General features: G+C 33.0%; 1 protein-coding gene across 2 annotated transcripts in view; it reads left to right on the top strand.

Annotated features, from left to right (window-relative positions):
• The window catches only part of EMC2 (ER membrane protein complex subunit 2), a 56,569-nt gene extending 32,081 nt beyond the window's left edge, over positions 1–24,488 (top strand). The window contains exons 6-12 of one of the 2 annotated variants that reach the window (XM_066265816.1): positions 4,951–5,036; positions 5,188–5,247; positions 9,983–10,064; positions 10,804–10,914; positions 11,966–12,070; positions 20,005–20,092; positions 24,362–24,488. In XM_066265816.1, coding sequence (XP_066121913.1) covers positions 4,951–5,036; positions 5,188–5,247; positions 9,983–10,064; positions 10,804–10,914; positions 11,966–12,070; positions 20,005–20,091 — 531 coding nt within the window. In that variant the 3' untranslated portion in view covers position 20,092; positions 24,362–24,488. Of the gene's footprint in view, positions 1–4,950; positions 5,037–5,187; positions 5,248–9,982; positions 10,065–10,803; positions 10,915–11,965; positions 12,071–20,004; positions 20,093–24,358 lie in introns of both variants that reach the window. The other variant, XM_066265815.1, reaches the window with a different exon arrangement.
• The last annotated feature ends 2,035 nt before the right edge of the window (positions 24,489–26,523 follow it).

Here is a 26,523-nt window from a genome sequence, read left to right as displayed (position 1 = left end):
GTTCATTGAATGGAACAATGCCTGTAGCACATGGTAGGCCTTCAATGAATACCTATTGAATGAATGCCTTTCAAAAAGAAAATATAATAATTATCTCTTTAGGTGAATTTTATTTTTCAGAAAGGTGAGGTTTTTGCTTTGAATTGTGAAGTCTGTTTTGCTATATCAAATATTTAAAATCTTGTTTTTGGAATTGGATGTAATTACCTTTATGTCAAGGACGAAGATGCTTTTAGAATGCCACATTTCCCAGGGTTATGGGCATTATTAGTCTAAGGAGAACCCGAAATCTGCTTTCCCTCTGTTGGCCTTTGGGTTCCAACATCTGGAGCAGCAGGAGTTCTAGACTGTATTTTGCTGGAAGGCCTTAATCCTTTAATCCTTTTTTTCTTCTTGTGGGGGAGACAGAGTCAGAGAGAGGGACAGATAGGGACAGACAGACAGGAAGGGAGAGAGATGAGAAACATCAATTCTTCGTTGCAGTTCCTTAGTTGTTCATTGATTGATTTGTCATGTGCCTTGATGAGGGTGGGGGGCTACAGCAGACCAAGTGACCCCTTGCTTGAGCCAGTAACCTTGGGCTCAGGCTGGTGATCCTTGCTCAAACCAGATGAGCCTGTGCTCAAGCTGGCGACCTCGGGGTCTTGAACCTGAGTCCTCCACATCCCAGTCTGTCACTCTATCCACTGCACCACTGCCCGGTCAGGCTCCTTTTTCTTTTTTTTATTATTTATTTATTTATTTAAACAGAGTGAGTCAGAGAGAGGGACAGATAAGGACAGACAGACAGGAATGGAGAGAGATGAGAAGCATCGGTCATCAGTTTTTCGTTGCGACACCTTAGTTGGTCATTGATTGCTTTTTCATATGTGCCTTGACCGTGGAGACCAAGTAACCCCTTGCTCGAGCCAGCAGGGTCCAAGCTGGTGAGCTTTACTCAAACCAGATGAGCCCGCGCTCAAGCTAGTGACCTCGGGGTCTCGAACCTGGTCCTCCGCATCCCAGTCCGATGTTCTATCCACTGCACCATGGCCCGGTCAGGCTGGTCAGGCTCCTTTAATCCTTTTTAAGCTAGTGTCTCTGCTAAGGTGACCTATTTTTTTTAAGATGTGACTTGCCTTTCAGGAAAAAATTGCTAGTTAGCCCCCTTGTATATAATGTTACACAAGGCAAGTAGCAGATTTGATTAAGATTTATTCATGGCCATAAATACTTTTTGAAGTTTTATATTTTTATAATAAAAATTCTAACTCCATTGTTAAAATCACTTAAAAATGTATAACGTTTTTCATTTTTAAGATGTAAACTGACTTTTGCAAAGATAGATTCAAACTAGAAGTTTAGAAAAATTCAGAACAGGGACATATTTTACAAGAAAAAAATAGTGTTACAAAGAAATACAGTTGAAAATTGGTGTTTAAAACTCTACTTAACATTTAGTCGAATTAATGCTATTTTTAAACCGTTTGCCATGTAAATGATGTAGAAGTGACTGCACATACTTGGTATACAATTTGAAAAGTTTAGACATTTGTAATACACCTGAGAAACAGTTACCACAATCAAGAGAGTGAACAAAACCGTCATTCCTTTGCCTCTTTTCATTTTGTTTCCTATAAATATTATTGAGCTTTCTGCCTGACCTGTGGTGGCGCAGTGGATAAAGCGTCAACCTGGAAATGCTGAGGTCGCCGGTTCGAAACCCTGGGCTTGCCTGGTCAAGGCACATATGGGAGTTGATGCTTCCAGCTCCTCCCCCCTTCTCTCTCTGTCTCTCCTCTCTCTCTTTCTCTTTCTCTCCTCTCTAAATGAATGAATAAAAATAAATTAAAAAAAATATTATTGAGCTTTCTTGTGGGATACAGTTAAGTTACTTGCCAACACTTTGATCCTTTGGTGCCTTCGCTAGACTGTAACAAATCAGTGTTTATACTAATCCCCATTGCATCCTCTGGGTACTCTCTTTAGTACCCCAGGAATCATAGCACTTTCCAATTTGACTGTTAGAAAAGGGCACTGTATCCAGCCTGTGTGAGCTCTGAGCACTTTTCCTCCTAAACCTTTCTACCGGTTCTTTCTTTAGCTTGGGTAGCTTCCCCATACACATGCACTGATCAATACAAAGCTGAGTACTCCTCAAGGGGAACCTCCAGAGTCCTTATTCTGTATTTTCCCTCCATTGCTCTGTCCTATGAACGCCAGCCTCTTATCTTTCCAGACGCTCAGCTTTTCTCCTGAACTTATCTGTTGGGCTCAACCTAGTTTTCTCTTCTCTCTGCACAGCAAGCACCCTTGAAACTCTCAAGGCAGCAAGCCATGGCCATAAAAAGAGGACTCACCTCATTTGTTTCCTGCCTCTCAGGAATCTATCTTGTCCTATCTGTTACCGTGTAGTTTAAAAATGGTTTTTTATATTTAGTCCAGCTCTTAGGTTGTTTTAGGCAAGAGGGTAAATCTGGTCCCTGTTCATCTCTACCAGAAATGGAATTCCCGTTTAATGTTCATTTAAATGATCATGCTAAATAGAGATTGGTTCTTGTGTCAGAACATGGAATTATTTTTCTCAAAACCTGGAAAGGGCTGGGTAGTATGTGACTTAATATATTATTATTGCCTGTGTGGTAGTAATTGCCATGTAGGTGTTTTTTACGCTGCCCTGTAGTTTCATTAGGAAGTCTGACTTTAATTATGACTTAGAAGTTTGTTTTGATCTTCCAAATCTTAGGAGACGTACTGCTGAAGGCCAGGTTTTCCATGACTAAGCACTGTGCTACTCAGATAGTAGAAACTTTGGGGCATGTTTCCCAGTTTGAATATTAGAATCTTGTATTTAAAATCTTTTCTTATACTTCAGTGAAGTGTTTGTTAAGTGGAAAACATTTTTCAAATAGGCTATTGCAAATTTAATACTGAATTTGTTTTGCATTAAAAATTATGACATTCTATCTACAGATATACATAATTCAAAATAATAGAAACATTATTTAATTTGCAATTTTCAGTTTTTTTCAATAAGTTTTATAGGAGGATCTAAGATGGGAATCAAATTTTAGATCTTACTTTTAGTGTTACCTTTTGATGCATTTAAGTTTAAATTTCTATTTTCCATCATTTATAAAAGAATTGTTTTTAAAAAGGCATTAAAGTATTAAGTTTCTTTGAACCCTGATGGTAGTACTATATAAACTGTATTCTGCAGAATGCTGCTGACCTAAACCTATTGTTGTGTGTTCAGCATTAGAGGAATGGTTCTGTTGTCAAATCATTGAGAAAATGAGGTAAACAACATTAGGTGTTTTAGTACACCCTTCTTCACAAACCTTATATTGTGCATAATGGTGACCACTGCAGTGTTCATACCCTACTCTTACTATGATTATAGAAGTATCGTTGCTATTCATGTTTATACTTTGATTTTTTTGTCTGATTTTTGATACTTAAATGCATATTTTTAACAAGTTTCTCTATCTCATCTCAGCTAGTGCAAACCCTGTAAGGTTTGGGGCAAGACATCAATATCAAACTAACCAAGCCTGTGCCTTAAAGATTTCATAGGGAGAGCTTTTGTCAAGGCTTAAAACACAATTATTAAACACACAGGTAAAAAGAAGGAAGATAGAATTCATTTAATACCATTATATTCTGAATATTATGTAGTTGCTTTATATTGATACCTAGAAGATTGGTGGTTTTCCTGAGGCTTGTGGGCGTTAAATATTTTGCCCTTGGTTAGAGAGCTGGTAAGTGGTCATACTTGGAATTCAGGGTTTCTTTTGAAACCCAGACCCTGTGCTCTACCATACTGTCTTTAGAAGAAGTCGTGTCATGAAAAATGAAAGGAATAAACAATTAAATATGTTTCAAATGATGTTGGTGAAATTAGTTGTTATATGTCCAGAAAATAACAGTTTTATAATTACATGTTAATTTATTTCTCACCTGTTTTTAGAAAAACTTCGAATAAGGTTTTCATTTGAAATCTAATATTTTTCCTAAAGACTTTAGAATTGAGTTACTTTTGGAACTTTTATTCTACTTTCCTTATGAATTCTTGAGACTTTCTAAATTTTACATATATTATGGTACTTTCATTGTTTTACATAGTGACATTATTTGAAAGATATCTTGCTTCAGTCTTCCTCCCAATAAGCAGTGTCCTCAACACAATTTTCTCTGTTTTCTTAATGTCTACTGGCCCTATTTCAGTGTAGGTATCACCTCTGGGACCCTCTGCTTTGATTTTCCACCTCTTCCACTCTGCTACAGCCTATGTTACGATCTATTCCATGTTGCCACAGTTCCCTTGATATCTTTATTTTTTTAAATTTGATGTATCTTTCTCATATTTTCATTATTTTGGCATATTTGATGAATTTATAAATGTCATTGATTTTTACATTTATTTAAAAAAATTTAAATGCAAGTTTAAATGTTTTGTTAATTTTAAAATATGTCTTATAGGACCTATATTGATCATTTGAACAACTCCTAGGCAGATTGTTGTCTTAAAATTGTGGAAAAAGTTGTCAGAAACCATATTTGTATGATGACATTCAAATGGCCATGGTGAGATTTATTTTCTAATCTCCACTATCCCTCTGTCTCTTAAGATACAGATCTTGTGAATGAGACGAGAGTAAAGGATTTTAGGCTGGATAAAGATTAGGATTCCCTGCTGGCTTGTAATTATCAGAATCTGGATGGTTATTTATTTGAATGAAATGATGCATACATTGTGTACATCAAAAGTAAAGCGTATGTGATTGTTAGAGGAATGTTTGAATTCCCTGGTGGGATGTCATGGGGTATGTTTATAAACTCCCACTAAGCAGAAGTTCTACAATGGAGTTTCACTGGCATTGAGATAATAATTTGCACAGTCAAATTACCTTCTTTACAAAAACCCCGAGAATCATGAGTGCCTAATCCTTTATTAATGTCAACCCATAGGCTGCAAGAAAGCGTAAGATTGCCATTCGAAAAGCCCAGGGAAAAAATGTGGAGGCCATTCGGGAACTGAATGAATATCTGGAACAGTGAGTGTCTTACAAGAGGATTGTGTTTTGTTATTCCGATAAATCTTTTTTAATTAAAATGGAATTTGCATTTGATTTTCCTTTTTGCCTCCATGCTGTTTATTTACCACATTTCTACACACTTACTTTTTTTCCCTTTATCTCTCACCAGATTTGTTGGAGACCAAGAAGCCTGGCATGAACTTGCAGAACTTTATATCAATGAACATGAGTAAGTTGTTAAGCACATATAAAATTTTGTTAGGAGCACAGTTTTCATCACTAATGTAAGTTGAGAAGGTTTAGTGGTTTCCGAAGGATTGGCAAAAAGGTGAGAAGGTATGAGTCATGTCATTTTAAATGAACAAAATAATTAAATGAAAAAAATAACATATCAACGATGTGTTTGGTTATAATATGTCAATTGCTTTAATAGGTCGTATATGTTTTACTAAATTATTTTTGTTTGGGAAATAAGTTTTGTTTTTTTTTCAAATACATAAGGCATTTTTTGGAATTAGAAAGGCCAGTATTTGCTGAGCTAAGGTTATTTTTAGTGAGTCAAAATTGTGAATTTTTAGATTTTAAATTGTTCTTTGAATACAAAGAGTATTATACTCCCTGCCGTTTAAAAATTCTGTCAATTGTATGCATTTATTAGTCTTAGTACTAAGAGAATCAGCTTTTCCAAAGTAGAAGCATTCTGTTGCCTGGGTAAAAAACAAGAATAATCAAGAATGTTGAATGCTGTAGGAACTGGCTTATTGGATATTTAATGTTTTTGTTAGCTTTTTTATTGCTGCAGTGACAGGAGGAAATCCCAGTGTGAGCGGATTAGCCCAGTCTTAGTGCAAGTTTTCTAATATCACAGCATTAACGCTAACCTCCATCTAGAAGTAGGACTTTTTTTTTCTTTTAGTTCTTCTAAATCTGAAGTATATCACATTGTTTCTTTCCATCGTATAGAGAGAATAGAATCACATTCTCATGCACATATTCTTGCTATACATGAATAATCTCATTCTCGTACTACAAGTAGCTGACACAGGAAATAAAATAGAATGAAGACACTTGTCTCTTGTCTTTGCCCAGAGCTATATATGTAATGTGAAATGGAGAATTAAGATAGTTAACTGCACAGTTCTAATACAAGTGAGAGCTAAAATTAAAATTATAGCCATCATTTATAATGAATATGTACTATATTCTGGGAAGCAGTCTTCAGTTCTCTACCACATTTGACTATCAGATTCTCTTTGTTTTCCTGTATGAAATTATTTCCCAAATCATATTCAGTAAGATACGTGTAAGCTATGTGTTCATGTGTGTAAACATACTCAGGATTCTTTTATGTATGTAAGAGTGGTAGTATATTTTTATTAAATGGTGATAATGTCATTTTCATAGTTTATAAGTCAATATTTATAAAATATGCAGTATATAATTTAAATAACATGTACTGAATTTTTAGAATGCAAAAACAAGTTTTATTTTGTCTGTAAAACAGATGACAGTTATTTAAAATGTTTTTATGCTTTTTGAAGATCTGTGATTAAAACCATTTAAAAATATTTCATATCATCAAGGAAATTTTTTTAAATTAAATACCTAATACAGAAAATTTGGAAAACCCCAGAAAGAATAAAGATGAAGACAAAATGTATGTGTAATTGCATCATCCTAAGTTAACTGTAGTTTATATTTTACTTTTAATGCCTCTTGACACAAACTAAAACCTAAAATAGAATTATCTTTTGTAGCCTAATGCTTTTCATTTAGTTATATTTTGTCAAAAATTTTTATCACAATAAATTATTCACAGTGTGATTTCCATGGCTTTATATTATTTCATCTTATTAATGTAACCTAGTTTTCTTAATTTATATTCTAGGGGAATATAAAGGTTGTTTTTTATTCTCACTATAATGCTGTACTTATTATTTTAATTATTTCTTTGGACTAAATTTTAGAAGTAGAACTACTTGATGAAGTGATATGCACATTTTTAGGGATTTTGATAAATCATTCCTAATGTTCACTCTCACAAGAGCAATAATTAGTGTCCCTTTAACGACACAGGTGCTATCATTCTTTTTAATCTTTGCAAATTTTAGTAGGTGAAAATTGGTTACACGTTTTAAAAAATTCTTGAAGAGTTCTTTATATAAGTTATTGGAACCTTTGTTCTTTTAGAAGTATATCCTTGTTATATGTCTTTTCATAGTCATTTTTTAAACATACAGACACATTTTATTTTTAGATGGTCAGATATTTCCATTTATATTGCTTTCATGTTTTCTGTCCTCTAAGAACTATATATAAATGTATCACCTAGTTCTGAGTGTTTATAATATTTTTTTATTTAGTTCTTAAAGAGGTTATACTTTATTTTTAAGCTATCATTAAATTTATTATTTGTTTCTCTTTATAATGGTTGTATTCAGTTTTGCTTTGTTTTGATTCTCTAAAGTTATTGAGAGTTAATGTACACTTAAGAGAAATAAACTGAAAAAATTCTAAGAAATTAAAATACACAAAGACAGAAAAGCACCTGAAAAATTTCTTTTTAGAAGAAATGATAATTGTGTTTGAATTTCTTTTTTATCTTGTATCATAAAACTTTTTGGTCTTAAATAAAGCTGATCATTTACAAAATGACCATTTATTATTTTCAATTGAACACTTAGAAAGAATATTCAGATTTAGAGGATGTAGAAATAAATATCTTTTAGATTTTTTGAAATGAAGGCCAGAATCTGTTCACTTAATTTATTTTTACTTGTTTGGGCAAGTCTTTGTAGCAGGTAGGAGTTGTTGTTTTTTTTTTTTTGTAGAAGTGGTAAATTATTGTGGAATGTAGCTTAGCACATTTTTAAAGAGACAGTGGCAAAAATGTAGCATTTTAGGAATTGCTAGATGTATTTAACATTTTGACATTTCTGCATATGAATAGTTTATAAGCTATTTTAAATATTATAGGGTCACAGGTATCATTGCTAGTCTAGATATAGAAAATTCTACTCTAAATTTCCACAGTAAAATGTTCATATAAGTCTATTCAGTGCTTTTATAGAGAGAAAAGAGCATATAGAATTCTGCCCTGTATTTTTTTATATCTTTAAATTACCTTTAAGTTTGCTCCTGATTTATTATTTAGTTGTTCACATGGTATGTGTTAAACCAATTGACCATATTGAGATACTTGTTTTAAATATAAAACAGTTATAATTTATGTTAGCATTATCAATATATATTATAAACAAAAATACATTTTAAAAACAAAATCACTTAAGTTTTTTACTTGATTTGTAGTTAAAACTAGATCTTTTATCAGTAAGCACCAGCTTGTAGTATATATAAGTTAATTATGACAGTTTCTTTTTGTAGGTCCAGCCTTACTGTGAAATTTTATAACAAATGGAATTATTAAAATGTTATAAGGAAAAATCAAATGTTGATAAAGCATTCTAGGGACAAATACATTCATTTTTATGAGGAACAGAAGAACTTCAAAAACTTTATTGAGTAAAGGAAACATTTAGAAGGGGACAACTATCTTTTTGGTGACGTTACATGTTTAGAGTCCACTTTCTTCTTGTCTTACAGAATGATAAGTAAATATCAGCTAGATAAATAAATACTATGTCAGTAATTTTGTTCTAGACATTTATTCTGTCATTTGTTATATACCAATCATATGTCAAGAACCAGGTTTTGGATAAAGAAATGAAAAGGCTAAATTAGCTGCATGATCTTTGATAAGAGTCTATCTATAGGAACCTTCATAAATCTAAAATACTGTGATTTGGGTGTAAGCTGCAGGGTGTTTTGGTTCCTCAGTCCCTTTGGATTTGATTGTCGTACTGGTTTTTATGTTACCATTGAAACCTTCATCACCACCACAATTTTTCATTGTGGTGTGTAGTGCTTATAGACAGTTTGCATAGTGGTTAAGAGCATAGACTGGAGTGGCACACCCTGTTTCAATTTACTGTCTGCGTCTACTTTAAATAATACATAATGAGCATGTGATAAAAACTTACCAGTCACGTGTTAAATTGCAACATATTTATTTTGAAAAGTAAGTATATTGACATTAGTATAAAGACAGGTAGATACCTTTCCTTTGTATATAGGTAACAAATGCCAAAACTGACTGTAGGAAGCCTTTTTCTGATGGCTGTTCTCATCTTCTCACTGGGAAGAAATCTGAGGACACCCATATTCTTTATGACTTCCTGTAAAAAGTGAGGATATTCATATGACTTTAAACATATAAAATATATTAATGGGTATTATAGTCACATGGTCTAAAACAGTTTTTCCAGAGCCCTTTGCAGCGGTTCTTTTCTTAGGTTTTCAGCAAGATTTTTGTTTCTTCCACATGATTAAATAACAGTAGAGTGTATATCAGTGCCATTAACTTGATCTACTTTTCATGGGTTTAGAAATTTACAACTTTATTATGATTTTGTACTTGATGATAAACTTAAGTCATGAAAAGTCTTTGTAATAGAATATGTTGGTAAATTTATGTTTGTAAAGTATTTTTAGTGAATAGAGAGTATTTAATAAAATGTTTATTTTCTTATACTTTAGCTAGTTGATTATTTTATTAAATGATTTGTAGAATTCTAGAAGTTATTTTATATCTAACCTGATTCAAGATCTTGAAGCTTACATTGTTAATAATGTTTGGATATCATTGCAGTGACCCAGTTTTAAAAAGTATAATATATACAATATATTGATTGTTCATGGACTGCTTTAGGACTTAAGCCTCTGTTTATTTATTTCATTAAAAAACTAAATATTTGTATTTATGAATTGAGGATAAGTCATTTATTAATTAAGCTATTAGGGTATAAAATGTCTAACATCACTAAAATTGTTTTAGAATTATTTTAAAACATAACTAATATAAAATTTATAACTTAAAATTAATTTCTCCTCTTGGTATTTTTCAGCTACGCTAAAGCAGCCTTTTGTTTAGAGGAGCTCATGATGACTAATCCACACAACCACTTATACTGTCAGCAGTATGCTGAAGTAAGTGTTTTCAAAACCAACAATTGTGATTTTATTTTTGTTGGTTTGGGTATTACTCTGGAACTAAGATTATGTCCTTAATGTTAGGCAAGTATATAAATATTTAAAACATCTGATGAAAATTGACATGTGGGAGTAAAAGTTTAAATTTTTAATACTATAATGGAAATACTGATTTCTCAGTTAAAAGCACTATTTAAAACAGTGAAATTCTTGTATTTTTTATTTGTATGCTATCTTCTTTTCTAATTATGAATTATGCCACAGTTGTCACCACTTAATGGTTTCTAAGACATTTATAGTGGTTATGATTTTTAAATTTATATTGTAGCAAATTCATATCAAGGTTAGTATTTTGGAAAGTAGTAAGTATTTATCTTATTTGCTAACTATTAAGGATTCCAGTCTAATTTAATCCTATAAAGTTAGAAGGACTTCATTTATTTTAAATAAATTTTTATTAATGTTAATGGGGTGATATCAATAAATCAGGGTACATATATTCAAAGAAAACATGGGAGGACTTTATTTTAAAGGATTGATAATAGAATAGTTTTTGGGTGGAGGTTATGCTTTAAAATTTAGATTACCTTAAACAAATTTAAAGTGAAATCTTTTAAATATCTTGCATTTGTTTACAGAACAGCAGTTTCAGTTACTAATGCCTATGGTATGATGAAACATGCTATATTTCAAAGCAGTAAAATAAACAAGTTTCAGCATGCTACAATTTTTACAGGTTAAATATACCCAAGGTGGACTTGAAAACCTTGAACTTTCAAGAAAGTATTTTGCACAGGCATTGAAACTGAACAACAGAAATATGAGAGCTTTGTTTGGACTTTACATGGTGAGTTAAGATGCATGTTTAATGTTATTTTACCAAATCTGTCATTTAAAATCCATTAACTATCCTGTCCAATAGTTTCTCCTTTTTTTTTATAAGCATATGAATTTTAGTTAATTATGAGTAATAGGCTATAAGGCTATTTTATTTTGGAATGGTCATACATCCTATCTATTTGAAATTTCATTGTAAAATGTTTTTTATTGTATTAGAAATAAAATCTTCCCTTATAAAATGAAATAGTAACAAAGATATGTACTATTTCTTTTTTTTTTCCATACTATCTGTTTCTTAATTATTTTGACATTCTTGGGATTTTGCCCACAATTGTTATATTTCTTACCTTAAATTAAAATTGTATATTTTTAAACTATGGCAGTAAAAGATGCATTAGAAATAAAGTCTCTAATGTCAAATTAAAACATTTTTATGGTATAGAAAAAACAGTTTGGAAGTTGTGGGGAGCGTGTAATTAAAAATTCCTATTTCTGTATTCCAAATAAAAGGCTTAGAAAAGTGAATTAACAAGAGCTTTGGGGTAGGAAGAATTTGCTGAGCTTTAATATATATATATATAAAATGAACCCCTCTCAACACTCAGAATCCTTAAAAATATACTTTTTAGTAATAGACCAGTTCCTTGAAACTTGAATTTATCCTAGTCTTTTCATGGACTTTGGATGAAAGTCTTTCAAAGACTTTGGGGCTCAGTGAAAAGAAGTAATTGCAGAGATGAAGGCAGGAAGAAACGAATGACATAATTTTCCGGAAAGAAATGAATTTTACTTTTAAGAACTATAGTAGACAATAAATAATTTTAGATATTATTTAAGATATCCTTTCTTTTTCCATTACTTATTTTAATATTCAATATTCAGTATTTTAATATATGTTGTGATTTTTAAACATAATTTTGTTCACTTTATTTTTATTTTAGAAATTGTTTTGGTACAATTTTTAAAAAAGTTATTTCAAGCAACTGTGACCTTACATTTTTAATTATCTTGCTAGAAAAAAGGCATTTTGTTTTTGATGTTTCTCTTTTTGTTTTTAGTCAGCAAGTCATATTGCTTCTAATCCAAAAGCGAGTGCTAAAACAAAAAAGGACAACATGAAATATGCTAGTTGGGCAGCTAGCCAAATAAACAGAGCTTATCAGGTTAGTACTGATCATTTTATGTTATAATCTAGACCTGGTCATGTATTGTATTTCTTAGTTACTGTTTCTGTTTCTACAGACTACAAAGCCATATGCCTGTCTTTGGATTATTATGCCTTTGGGCCTTTATCAAATGTGTTTTAACTGTGTAGAATTAACTTGGATCACTTTTCTTTTTGTCAAGAGGAGTCTGTTACTATTATGATCCCATAATTAGCCTTACAATCTAGAAATCTCAGTAGCTCTGCATTTGGGAACTAAAAGGTAATTCTGAAAATCCAGAAAGGATAAACAAATTGCAGGATGCATTTTGGAATAAATTGGGTATGTGAGTGTATTACTAACCAGGGATCTCAAATAATGAAAAAGGAAGAAGAAAAGCCTCAAAGTAAGCTAAGCAGACTGTAACAGAGTTTATGTGCTCTGCTTGCATGTTCTGATTTGAAGCTTGTCCCTAAGGGAGTCTTCAGGAAGGCCTCGTGGAAAAACATCTTATATCTTGCATGTTTTTAACTTATCTGTCCATATTCTATATTTGAAGGATGATTTGGCTTTTTATAAAATCTTTGGCTTACATTACTAAGTCTCTTAAACATTGTTCCGTTGTTTTTTAGGATAAAATATTGCTGTCAAGAAGTTTGATGCCATCCTGATTTTATTCCCCTTATAAGTGACTGGGACTTTTTGTATGGTTGTCCTAAGGAATATTAATTTATTTTAAAAATACTATAGTATGTTTTGCTGATTACTTTTGAGGCTAATTTTCTCAAATATACTATCGGCTATGTGGAGTCAGCTCTCTTTTAATTTGAGAAATTTGCTTTTAAAATTATACTTTTAAATATTATACCTTTTTGTTTGATTGCTTAAGTTTTCTTTTTCAGGTTTCCAATGATAAGTTTATTACCTTTCCTTTCTCACTTCATCATTCATTTTCTTTAAATTTTTTATCTGCCATTTTTTTTTTTTTCTTCTGTTAATTTTTATGGAGTTAGTTCATATTATTTTTCTTGTTTCCCATGTTTCACTGAGATAATTTTCTTGGGCTATTAGGAGAAGGTTTTTTTGGAGTAAGGGAATCAGAGATAGAACCACATAACTTGTCCAACTTGACTTCCCTGTAGCTTCCTCTTTGTTAATGTAACTCAAATATGACCTCTCTGTATATTGTCTGTTAGAACTAGGTCTGGTTCAGAAAGATTTACAGGCTTCAGTTGTCTGTTCAACTGCTAGAGTTCTACATAGATCTTGAGTTTGGAGCTGTTGCTCTCAGCTTTAACTGTTGAGTTTTGTTATTTGTTTTGTTGTGTTTTCTTCTGGGAGTTGCTCCCTCTGGGTATCACTACCTTCCTTCCCCTCCCTTATCTGAGTCATCTCTCCTGCTACCCCCAGGTTTCCATCCTCCTCATGTGGTTTCCGTTTCCTGTAGTTTTGTTCAGTGTGAGGGGTTTTTTTTGTTTTGTTTTTGTATTTTGTTTGTTTGTTTGCTTTGGTTCCTTTTGGAAGGGGGTATTTGCTAGATACTTCAGATATTTTGCAGTTGGTGAAGGTTAGACTTGTTTAATGTTATGTTTGAATGCAGGTTTTGCACATCTCTTTGATTTAGAGCCTTTGAGACTGTCCTGGTTTTGCAGGTCATTCGCAGATTCATCAGTGTACACTTGAGTTTCTTTTTGTGGCTTGTAGAGTCCTAGATGGTCCTCTTTTAATTCCTGTTGCTCCAACCACACAGCTGGTGATTTTTTGTAGATCCTGCTATTGTTGATACAACCACGTTCTAGGGTTTTGGAAGATTACCTGCAGTGTAGTTTTTTAGAAGTTGTCTTTGGTTTTGTTTTCTGTTATTTTAATTTTGGTTTTGGTGCTGTTTGTTTTTGCACTCCCCTTTGGAGGAGGTTGGGAAGGTTAAGAGACTCAGTGCCCCCATGATCATATCATTTCAGGTAACTTTGTGTATTTTCATTATATGTATATAATAGAGAATGTTAGTTTTGTTGACATATAAATCTTAATACTTATAAATATTAGGTACATTGTGCTTCTTCAAATGCAATTTGAAATAGCTCAAATCTCTAATGGATTCATACAGAGTAGGCTTAGAGAGAGCTTAAAGATAAGACTGGTGTCTTGAATGGTATGCAGACTACATTGTTTTTAAGACATTTTTGAGAAGCAACTAGTTCCTTAGAGAGTGTGTTTTTGACATGGGATGACTGTATTTTTAAAATCAATTTTTATTAAATTATAACATAATAGTAAAGAGAAACCCATCAAAAAGTACTTTTCAATGAACTGTACAAGATAATGTATCCAGATCAGTAAGTGGAAACATTACAGTACTCCAAAGCTCTCATGGTGCCTCTTATTTTCTACTCCTGCCCCCCTCAAGAGTACTGATTAGTAGTCCCATAGCTTTTGGCCTTTTGGAACTTTATGGAATTACACAGTATATTTTTATTTGCCTAGCCATCATCACTATTATGTTTAACAGATTTATCCTTTATGTCTGTAGTTTATTCATTTTCATTGTACGATAGTCTATATGAACATACGTTTATTTAGTCAGTTGATAAGCATTTGGATTATTTTCTGTTTCGGGCTTTCTGATAACAGAGTGAATATTGTTTCACAGGTCTTTTGGTGTACATACACATATTTCTGATGGTATAGTTTTGAGTGGAAATACTAGATAATGGGACATCTGTATATTTAACTTTACTAGATAAGCTTGTTTTCCAAATCAGTTATTTATACTCTCACCAGCAGTATTAGAGAGTTCTTACAGTTCCACACCTTTACTAACACTTGATTCTGTCAATTTTTGTAATTATAGCACTTTTGTTGTGTGTGTGTGGTATCTTGTGGTTTTATTTTACATCTGCTTGGCAACTAGTAAGGTTCAACAGTTATTTCATGTGTTTTGACCATTTGAAGCCTTATCTTTTTCATTGGTTTATGACTTTTTTTTGTTTTTTAGTTTTCTGATTATGCATAGCTTTATTATATGTGTAGCAAATTTCTTCAACTCCTTATTTGCTTTTACTTGCAATTGACTTTGATGAACAGAAGTTCTGAGGTTAAATATGTTTAAACTTATCTTTCCTTATGGTTTATGCATTTTATGTTCTGTTTAAGAAATTTTTTATTACTCATTGTTATATCTTTAGAGTCTTTTTTTCCTTCTGCTTTTCACATTTAGATCCAGACACTATTTGGAACTGATACTTATATGTGTGATGAGAAATAGGAGACAGTCTCCCCCCTTTGAGCTACCCAGAGTATTTCTGTCCATCTCCTCATTCTGTCATGGGTCCTGTTCCATGGAAGCCCATACCATGTAGTAGTTTAGAGAAGAACAGAGCTTATAGATCCCTGTTGTTTGCTTCAGAGTTTGGCTCCGACATTTATTAGCTACGCAACCTTGGATTAATTATATATCGTCTCTGGGCCTTGCTTTTCATCTTCAGGATGGGTATAATAGAAGTCTTAGAGGATCGAAGGAGTTAATACGTAATTTTTACCAAATCACAATAATACACATTACATTATTTTTGCTAATCACATGTTATAAGTTCATTTGATTATGCCTGTTATGTTCATTGATTTATAGTATTATACAACCATAACAGTTTCAGTAGTAAACATTTATAGGAACTTTGTTGTAAAACAGGTACTTTTCCTGTTTTACAAATGAGGGAAGTAAAACATGGAAAGATTAAATAACTTTCCCGAAGTGACAGAGCTGCTTTCAAATGTAGGCAGATCTGACTCTGGTTGGTGTTCTTAATGGCCACAGTATACTGCCTCTTAAAGAGGTGTCCAGTATCAAGTATCTAAATCAGTAACTATAGTTTCTAACTCCTTTTTTAATATTTTCTCATGTAAACAATTAATATTCTGCTCTCACTTGCCTCTTTTCATTTCAGACCTAAAGTTCTTAATAATAACTAAATTCATAGTTTTTTTTTGTTGTTCATTTTGGGTTTTCCCCCCATTTTTCCTGTTTCTTCAGTAACAGAAGCAGGGAAGCATGCCCTTCCCTACCTTATGAGATGCGCTTGACCACTAGCCACAACTCCATCATTTCAGTAACTCAAGCCACTGAAAGATCTAAGCTGTACTCTTCAGTTATATTTTCCCTCCCTGCCATTCTTATTGAAAATTTTGTATGGTATCTTACTAGATGCATATTTTTCACAGACTTATTTTGTAAGGTCTTAGTGTTTTTTAGAAAGAGCTCTGAGAGCCTCACTTACACTCTTCACTCTTTGAGTTTTGCACTATAAACTGTAATTCTCAGATGGTTTATGTATAAATTCCGTAATTCTCAGATGGTTTGTGCATCTTTATTGAAGGTATGATTTGGTTTTTCTTGACTCTGTACAGCAGGGTAGTACAATTAGTTTTTGCCAGTTTCTGTAATCTTGGAAGTTAACACATCACTTAGTCGGTCATGTCAGGTTTCTATAAAACAACTTCCAATTCTCCTCAACTAAGAATCACCCATTGTGCACAATTTATTTCTGCCTCTAGACACCAGTAACAGGTTTTAAATAAAATTTCTTGTTGCTTTTGAAGCTTACATGTTCTGTGTTTTTTTCTACAGAGGCTCAGGTTCTCTTTCTGTGAATCCGATTTCATAAATATTTGTATCTTTCACCCTCTGTTAACTTGATGGTTTATAATGATGACTAATTTGCTTATCATTCTGTAGGTAAGCTGTTTGGCTTGGGCTCAGTTGAGTAATTCTGCTAGTCTCAGTTCGGCTTATTTACATTTCTTCCTTATGCTAGTGGTTGATAGCCTCACTTAAAAAACTAAAACGTGGCTCTATCTGCTGGGAGTGCTGGGCCTGCGCCCCTCATTAGGCAGTCTAACCTATATTTACTCACATGGTGGTCCCAAGGTTCCAAGAGCAGCAAACAGGAAAGTCCAGTGTGCAAAGGCTTTGCAGGCTTCCGTGTGTGTCAGATGTTGCTAGTCCTCCACTGAGCAAAGTAAATCACATGGTCAACCTTGATCAGGGGTGCAGTACTTTACTTCTCAATGGGAAGAAAAAGATGGGTGGGATATTTGGCAATTTATTACACGATTGTTTAACTCCATAACCCCATGCTTCTGCTTATGTTTGTTTTGCCTTTTTATCCACTTGGTTGGGGTATAATTTACATAAAATAACATGCACACATTTTAGATGTGCAGTTAAGTTAGACAAATATATATACTCCCCTCTCAGCACCACCTCATATAAGATATACAGAATGTATCTTCATCACTCCAGAAAGCTCCCTTCTGCAACTCTGCAGTCAGCCCACTCCACACTGCAGATAAGCACTGATTTGATTTTTATCACTATAAATTAGCTTTGCCTGTTCTAGGACTTTATATAAATGAGATCATAGGATATGTACTCTTTTGTGCCTGGCTTCTTTCACACAGTGGAATGTTTCCGAGATTTATCCATCCAGTGTTCCATTTTATTTATCCTATTATTTTGTATACCCATGTTATTTTCCACCAGTTGTGTAAAGGTAAATTTTAGCCTGACTTACCCCAATGGATAATCATTGACCTTTGAATTTTATAATAAAATTTTTATTATTTGGTAATCAAATTTTTATTACTATAATTCCAACAGGGAATTATGAAAGAAGAATTTTACTTAAGCAAAATCTAACTATAAAAACAAAAATGCTGACTTTGTGATTAATGTGGAAAAGTATAATTTTCAGAGATTGACATTTTAGTAAGTAAATCTCTGATATCATGAGAACTTCATGACTCATGTCTAGGCGTATAAACAATAAAGAAAAATATTCCTTATTGTAATATTTTTCTAGGCATTTATAAATTAGAGAAAATGAGATTTTAAGAACTGCTTTTCTTTCTTTGTTTCTACTTAATAATGAAACAGAATATGGCTACTGCTTACTCTTCAATTAGGTAATTGGTTTAGCATGTTCAGTAGAGGAAGGCAGGTTTGATTAATGCTCATGAAAAACTTTAATGTGAACCTATACACAATAATTTTCCAGATAAATGCTTCTTTGGTATACTGTTAAATTTATCTGTGCTAGTGATTCATATGTTACTTATAATTGTGGAGGTGATTTTGTTACTATCCTTTTGGGAAATAGAAAATTAAATCATGATTTGAGGGGAAAAATAGGATTCTGGCTTAATCAGTTAAATTGCCATATAATTCTGGAATAGACAAAATAATTGCATGTCAAGAAAAATTTGAAGTGATTGATTTATATTTCCAACTTTCTTTTTATTTGTTTTGACAAATAAGTTTATTTGGTTCATTCTAAGTAGCACTCGTCAATAGTATTGATACACAAACCTAGGTGATATTTTTTATTAGCTAATTTTTAAGAAAATCACAGATTCATATTTACTATTTTACTTTGTTTAAGTATAAAACAAGAATAATGCTGTATTTTAAAATACTTGTTATGACTTCAGCACTACAGGAATTTTTATTTTATTTTTATTTTTTGTGCTATGTAACTTGTTACTGTGTGATATCGTGTTTTGTACCCCTCCCCCAACCCATCAAAGCTTTTCCTTAGAATAAGACCTTTAAGTGTCTGATTAGGACCATTCCTGTTTACTTTGGATAGCCAGTTGTAAAAGAAAAGGCTTTCTGTTCTTGGTGAGTCCTTGTGAAAGTGAGTTTATCAACTGGATAATGGGAGCAATAAGCACACACCACATCCTTGATTCACCAAATTGAATTATGAAAAAGCAAAGTTTTAAATGTGGTATTGCTGTTATCATATTTTGTGATTATGACCTGTATGTCTGTATGTTTAACATTTGAATTCTTTAGTAGTGTCTTAAGAAAGTTAAAGGGATCTTGATTCTTACGAGATTTTTCTGTTTTCCTGGCATTTCCTCTAGACATCCCCTTTAGTTACTCTGTCAAATGAGCTTCAGCCACAGAAGCTAATAGTTTAGGAAGTAAGGGAACTATAATGTTAAGCTGCAGCCAGAGAGGTCAGAGGCAGGTTACCAATTCCTAAAACCTATTGCTTCTATGATGTTACCTGTGCTTGATCACTTAATATTTCTCAACAGGTCATGAGAAGTTTGCCAAATTAAGTTAATTACAAAAGAGAAGGAACACATCATAAATCAAGTACTAAGTACTTAAGACAGCATTGATATTTGAAGGAAAGATCAGTCACATGAAAATGTATTGAGTGCTTAAATATTAATTGAAAATACTATGTGTTGTAAATGTTAATTCTTTAACCATGGGGAAAATAAGTAATATAGATATAGTAAACCTAGCCCCATAAGGATCATTTACTTATCTTGTATATCTGGAGTGTTAAACAGATAAATGGTGGGTATAGTTAGAAAACATTTTGAAATCAGCATGGCATATTCAACAGTGTTTCCCCACTGATTATGTGCACTATATTGAACTTAATCTGTCATGAATTTGGTTTAAGTATATAAAGATAGTATTTAATATGTTATCTTTTATTTTCAATGTAAACTCCAATTCCAGTTTGTTTTTATATACATTTATAGTAAATTACAACTTAAACTAGAAATATATATTATAAAGTATGTTCACATCATTGTACTATGTAACAAAGTTTTATTTGACAGGTCTTTGCTGGAGAAGCATGATATTACCCAGTCAACTAATAAATCTGGAAAAATTTAAATAGGATCAACTTGAAATAATTTTAGAGGTATCTTGTACTTTAAAATGTACAAGTACATTTTAAAATGTAAAGTACTTTAAAATGTAAAGTACTTTAGAAAGTACTTTACATTTATATTTTACCTTTGTTTGAAAACATTTGATTTCATGCTAGTGATAAAATAATGTTTACTCCTTAGCAATGTGAAGGTAAGGTTGTGATATTGAATCTACCACTGAAATTGAGCCTAATTGCATTTTTAAAAATTAGTTTGCAGGTCGAAGTAAGAAGGAAACCAAATACTCTCTTAAGGCAGTCGAAGACATGTTGGAAACACTGCAGATTACCCAGTCTTAAGGTTTCAAAAACTCTTTCACATTACATTTCACAACTGCACAATTGAACTTATTAGCCTGTGACTTATTAACTGAATGCCCAGTGCTATTTATATACTAATTTTCTGTTAAGGCAATTGTAAAGAATGTGTTTATATAAACCTAAAAATGTCTTTTATTGTTAAGCAGAAAGATGGGGAAAGTTTATGGAAGAAAATTTAAGAAGAGTCTCACTGATTGTATATTATTCTCTTAATATCACAGTTTTTAAATCATCATCTGATATAGAAATAGCCTTGTTAAATAAACCATGAATTATTAAACTTGCATATGAAGATCATATTCTTTTTGTTATACTTAAGTAGTGAAGATATTGTTTTAGAACTCAATTTCTAGTTAACTCCTATCTGCGATCGAAATACATAGCATATATAACTGACAGAGCAAAATACTGGCAAATTATTTTTGTTCTCTTTTAGTGTCAGGTTGGCTTTTGCTTTGTGTTTCAGTAGGCTATGGTTTTATGTACTATAACATTACTCTGCTAAATCATGCTAACGTATGTCATTCTCTAAAATTCAGCAATATCTCTTTGTAAAATTTGTTTTGCCATAGAACATGGTTAGATTGTTACCTATAAAATGCTTTAAGGATCATATATGCTAATGCAAATTTAACCTTTATGAAAGTTATATTTATTTAACCTTTAAATTACATAAAAAGAATATTTGGAGTTCTGGAGAACAGGAATTAAAGGGATTTCCATGGCTGAGTAATTTTTACTTTAGGAAAAAATAAATAAACTATCTTTAGAAGAAAAATTTTTACAGTCCTCATATCTTATTACCTCCTTAATAATAATTGGAATTTCTTCCCTTTTTTCTTTTCATAATAATCTACCATTACACTATTCTCAACAGTATTCTGCATGTTTCAGTAGACTAGAAAGAACTTTGATAGTTAAACAGTTTGTTTAGACAAAATAAATTTTTAGGATAAACAATTGTTCATTTAAGAAAATATTCATTGATGGTATTAGTTTTTAATTTATATATGCTACATATAATACATATTATATATGCATAGTCTTATTTATTTATACTAATATTATACAGAAACTCCTGTTCACAAGTCACTGCTGAATTTGGGCCAATAGGGATCACGGAGGAATTGACAACCTAAAGGTCTTTAGGAATAAAACCTGCCAATATCAGCATTTTAACCTTTCGAGTTATTCTGTTATTCTTCCTACATATTCTGATTCTTTCATGATGCAGTCCTTTTCATTTTATTCTGCCATTAGTAATGAACAAATATTAAATACCTACTCATATGAAGGTAATTCTTCTCAACTAATCTTTGTTATCACCAGATGTACTCTTTTTGCCCATGAATTTAGTAACTGCATTTTCAGCATAATTAGCCAATTCAAATTTGTTTGGTACAAAGAAAATAGTGCCCAAATACTATTCTACTACCTTTCTTCTCTTTAACCTTCTTCTCCCATCAGTCACTAGAATAGTGTTTGCTTTAGCAATTATATTTGTGTAATATAGTGCCTCATAACTATCAGCCTTAGTTTCACTTTATTTTTTCTAATTTTAATACCTTCTTGCCCAAAATTTTTATTAAGATATCATTAATATGTAATAATTTGTAGACTTTTAATTTAAATGTACTATTTAATAATCAGGTCCTGGCTGGGTTGCTCAGTTGGTTAGAGTGTTGTCTCAATGCACCAAGGTTGCAGGTTCGATCAATGATCAGAGCACATACAAGAGTCAATCAGTGAGTGCATAATTAAGTTGAACAACAAATCAGTGTTTCTCTCATTCTCTCTTCCTCCTCCTCTCTCTCTAGAATTCAGTCAGTCAGTTAATAAATATTTAAATGTACTGACAATGCTATTGTGGCAGTTTCCTGCCCAAATATTACCTCCACTTCTTCCTTATAAATAGTATCTTATTTTGTTCTGATAAGAGCAGAGATCCCGGTTCCTCATTTTTTTATGGTCTGTAATATGAGAGGCAGGACTTCTTGTGGTGAGGAACTATTCTGTATTTGTACTGTCTAGAACAGGGGTCTCAAACTCGCGGCCCGCCGAACAATTTTGTGCGGCCCGCAGACTAATCCACGAAGTTCAAAATATTTTGGATAAAATTAAGTAAGCCTAGGGGCCTACTTGTATTTTTCATTTCTCTAGCATCCTAGCTAGATATTAGCTTAGTTAACAGCAGTTGTGATGCGAACTACAGTTTCTGGTCGTTTTGTGACACTGAGCAAACTGCATGTACGATTGTGCTTGTTGTACTGATTTTTTTTTTGTTTTCAACTGCAGTGAGAAAAGTGTTGCGTAACAGTTGCCTTTTGTAGACCTAGTGCGGCCTGCCGAACGGCTGTGATCTTGCTCTGCGGCCCACATGCTGAGTTGAGTTTGAGACCCCTGGTCTAGAATGATGCACATTAGCTGTATGTGTGGCTCTTGAGCTCTTGAAAAATGGCCAGGGTAACTGAGAAATTGAATTTTTAATTTAACTTTATTGAAATTTAAATAGTTGAATGTGACTCATGGCCACCATATTAGACAATCGAGATATCTAGAAGTGTGGGCATATGAACTAGTTAAGGTTAATGAAATGAACAGAAGAATGTTGGGAAGGGCCTTCCTTTCAAATTAAAGAAATCAAAGCTTTGTGAGATGAAGCTTTTTGCCTCTTTCTCCTCCTTCTGTCCAACAACATGCCTAGAGGTATAATAGTCACCTACAGCCATGAAATGGCAAATATGAGAATTAAAAGCTATATTTCAAAGACGTGTCCTTAGAAAGATTAGGGTGATCCCAGACCCCTGATGGCATTTTTTGAACACTTGAACCTACATGAGCAGTTGCCAACTTCTGTACTTACTACATGAGAAAAATAAACTTGATTTCTGTTATTTTAACTATACATGTTTCTGACTAATTTGTCTACCACTTAACTTTTTTAAACATGAACACTCTTACTTTAGACATACTAGGAAAGCTATTTCAGAATATAATCACTTAAAGTTAAGTAGATAATTATATATATAACAAAAGAAGTAATATCTTGTTGCAACTCAGCATCAAGTACTTAAGCCAACAGACGTGAGAAAAGGGCATATTAAACAGCTTTAACCATAAGGATAATATTGACTTGGGAGTAGAGAGGGATGTAGAAAAAAAAGTAGAAATGGAAGACCAATATTTTAGTATGCTGGAAGCATACAACTTTTATTGGCAAATATTTTAAATAATGTATTTTTTCCTAATGCCACAATACATTTATTCTCAAAGCAACTTCATTTTACTTCATTTCATAGAACTATAGGACTTTAGAAGGGACAAAAAAGATCATTTAGTTGTATTCCATTTTAAGATGAGGAATTCAATTTCAGAGAAATTAAGCTGAGAGAGCAAGGAATAAGACCAGGATGTCAGGCTCTCAAGTTAGTTTTCTTTCTAGTATACTCTGAGGTATGTACCGTATTTCCCCATGTGTAAGATGCACTTTTCCCCCTCAAAATTTTAGGGGTCTAAAAGCTGGGTGCCTTTTGTATAGTGGTTGTAAATTTTTTACTTGCATTTCCCGCTTTTTCACACTTGTTTTTGTGCTCATTGTTGAAGACATTGATTTGTCATTAGACATAGAGGAGGACAAGCTGATGGATGGGAGTTTTAACAGTGATGAGGATTTGTATCAATTTTATGATGAATAAAACTTGAGTTCAATAACTTTATATAATACATTTTTTTCAAATTTTGGGTCCCAAAATTAAGTTGCATCTTACACATGGGAACATCTTATACATGGGGAAATACGGTATCTGTTCTTTGATATATGTTTCCATTTTAGAATAACAAAGATAGAGCCACATATATTTAAGGGACATTGCTTATTAGCAGAACTGGGAATATAATTTATATTTTATAAAACTTTATTTTAGTGAAATTTTAAGCCAAAATTTTATTTTGAACTAAATTGAAATTAAGTGCCCATTTAAAATGTTGCTTCATTTATAGTTAATTTGGAACTATTTAAGACTCTTTAGAACCATTTTAAACCTTTCACTTTGAATCTCTGTGGGTGCTGTCTCCCTTTTTACTCTTGGTTATAGGTTGAATTGTGTTTTCCTTATTCATGTTGAAGCCCTAACCCTGGATACTTCAGAATGTGACTCCATTTGTAGATAGACTCTTTAAAGAGACAACTGAGGTAAAAGTAGGTCATATGGTTTGGCCCTAATCCAATCTGATTGATCTTTTTAAGAAGGCAAAGAGAAGATGTTCATCCACAAGTCAAAGACCAGCTCCTCAGAAGAAACCAACCCTGCTGACACCTTGATTTGGACTTCGGGCCTCAAGAACTGTGATGAAATAAATTTCTGTTGTTTAAGACACCCAGTTCTCTGTGTACTTTGTTAAGGCAGCCATAGCAAAGTAATTTATATAGCTTTCTTACTGTTTCTCAGAGAAGGGGAATTGACGAGATAAGCATCTACCCAGTATCAGATATTCTTGTACCCCCTTTACCTCTTTTCCTCTTACAGTAGAGGAAAGTAGCCCCACCCTTTTCTGAGCAATTTCCCACCACTCTCCCCTTATTTTTTTGTAGCCCCACCCTTTTCTGAGCAATTTCCCACCACTCTCCCCTTATTTTTTTTTGTATATATATACTTGAGCTTCATGAATTTGCCATATTTCCTTCTACCCCAGAGCATCCTGCCTTTCTCAAATCGTCCTATCTTCTCATTTCTTTACATTTATTCTTAAACTGTTTCTTTTCTTCATTATCTCCTGTCTTACTTCAGCTAGACTTTTCCAATTAACACTACAATTTTTAAATCTGTTCTCTCATTTCCAAAAACCCCCTCTAGCTACTATCCCATTTCTCTTGCTCTCTCTAACAGCCAAATATCTTTAGTTGCCTAAACTCCTATCAGTTCTTCCTCTCCCATTTCTTAAATTGCTCTACTATGGCATTCTTCCCGCATCGTCATTCCTTCGAAATACAGTTGTACCTTGAGATACGAGTTTAATTCATTCTGTAACTGAGCTCGTAAGTCAGTCAACTTGTATATCAAATTTCTCCCATTTAAAATAACTGAAATAGATTTAATCTGTTCCAGCCCTGTGAAACATCCCCAAACCATCCTAAATTATGAAAAAAGACATGTTTTTAATTAAGAAACACATGTATACTTTATCAATGCATAACAAAATATATGAAATAAAAGAAAATTTTGTTTTGTTTTTACAGAGACACAGAGAGAGGGATAGATAGGGACAGACAGACAGGAACGGAGAGATGAGAAACATCGATCATTAGTTTTTCTTTGCACGTTGCGACACCTTAGTTGTTCATTGATTGCTTTCTCATGTGTGCCTTGACTGCAGGCCTTCAGCACACTGAGTAACCCCTTGCTTGAGCCAGCGACCTTGGGCTCAAGCTGTCGAGCCTTGCTCAAACCAGATGAGCCCACGCTCAAGCTGGCGACCTAGGGGTCTCAAACCTGGGTCCTTCCACATCCCAGTCCGACGCTCTATCCACTGCGCCACCGCCTGGTCAGGCAAAAAACGGTGTTTTTTTAATTTAAATTTTTTAAATTATTTATTTATTCATTTTAGACAGGAGAGGGAGAGGGAGAGAGAGGAGAGACAGAGAGAGAGAAGGGGGGAGGAGCAGGAAGCATCAACTCCCATATGTGCCTTGACCAGGCAAGCCCAGGGTTTCAAACCAGCGACCTCAGCATTTCCAGGTCGATGCTTTATCCACTGCGCCACCACAGGTCAGGCAAAAAAAAAACAAAAACGGTATTTTAATACTGTATTCTTACCTTGGAGACAGACGAGTGCGGCTAACGGAGGTGAATGGCGGAGGACGAAGGAGGGAGGAAGGGATGCAGGTACTGTAGACACGTAGAAGAAAAAACTGCACTTAACACTAAATGTAAACTAAAACTGCATTTTTTAACTTTAAACAAAAGTAGAACTGCACTTTACTTAAAATGAAACCACAAAAATTTAATTTAAAAAAAATGCACTTTCTTAACTTGAAACTTAACCTAAGCTTAATACATATTTTTCATTTAATTATCACCTGCTTTTGCCTTTTTGACTGCACTTTCAGCACTTTCACTTGTAGGACTTTTGAATAAAAATCTATCCCAAGAGGTTTGCTTTTGCCTGCCTTTTAAAATGTTACAGGAATGTGACAAGTATCATTAAAAAGTGCTGAAGCACGACCAGTTGAAACTTTTTCTGGGTGTTTCTTTTCAGTGAAACTTGAAAGCTTCTCCCACATTGCCAGCACGTCTTTAATTTCACTTGTAGAAATCACTTCCTTCGACTCTACCTCCTCCTCACTACTAATCTCTTGCGGAAGCTCCGTATGTTGCATCATCTGTAGCTCCTTCAACTCCTCAGTTGAGAGTT

The sequence above is a fragment of the Saccopteryx bilineata genome, chromosome 3 (genome assembly GCF_036850765.1).
Source record: "Saccopteryx bilineata isolate mSacBil1 chromosome 3, mSacBil1_pri_phased_curated, whole genome shotgun sequence".
NCBI lineage: Eukaryota > Metazoa > Chordata > Mammalia > Chiroptera > Emballonuridae > Saccopteryx > Saccopteryx bilineata.
The sequence above is the reverse complement of the archived record's forward strand: the minus strand, read 5'-3'. Positions and strand labels throughout refer to the sequence as shown.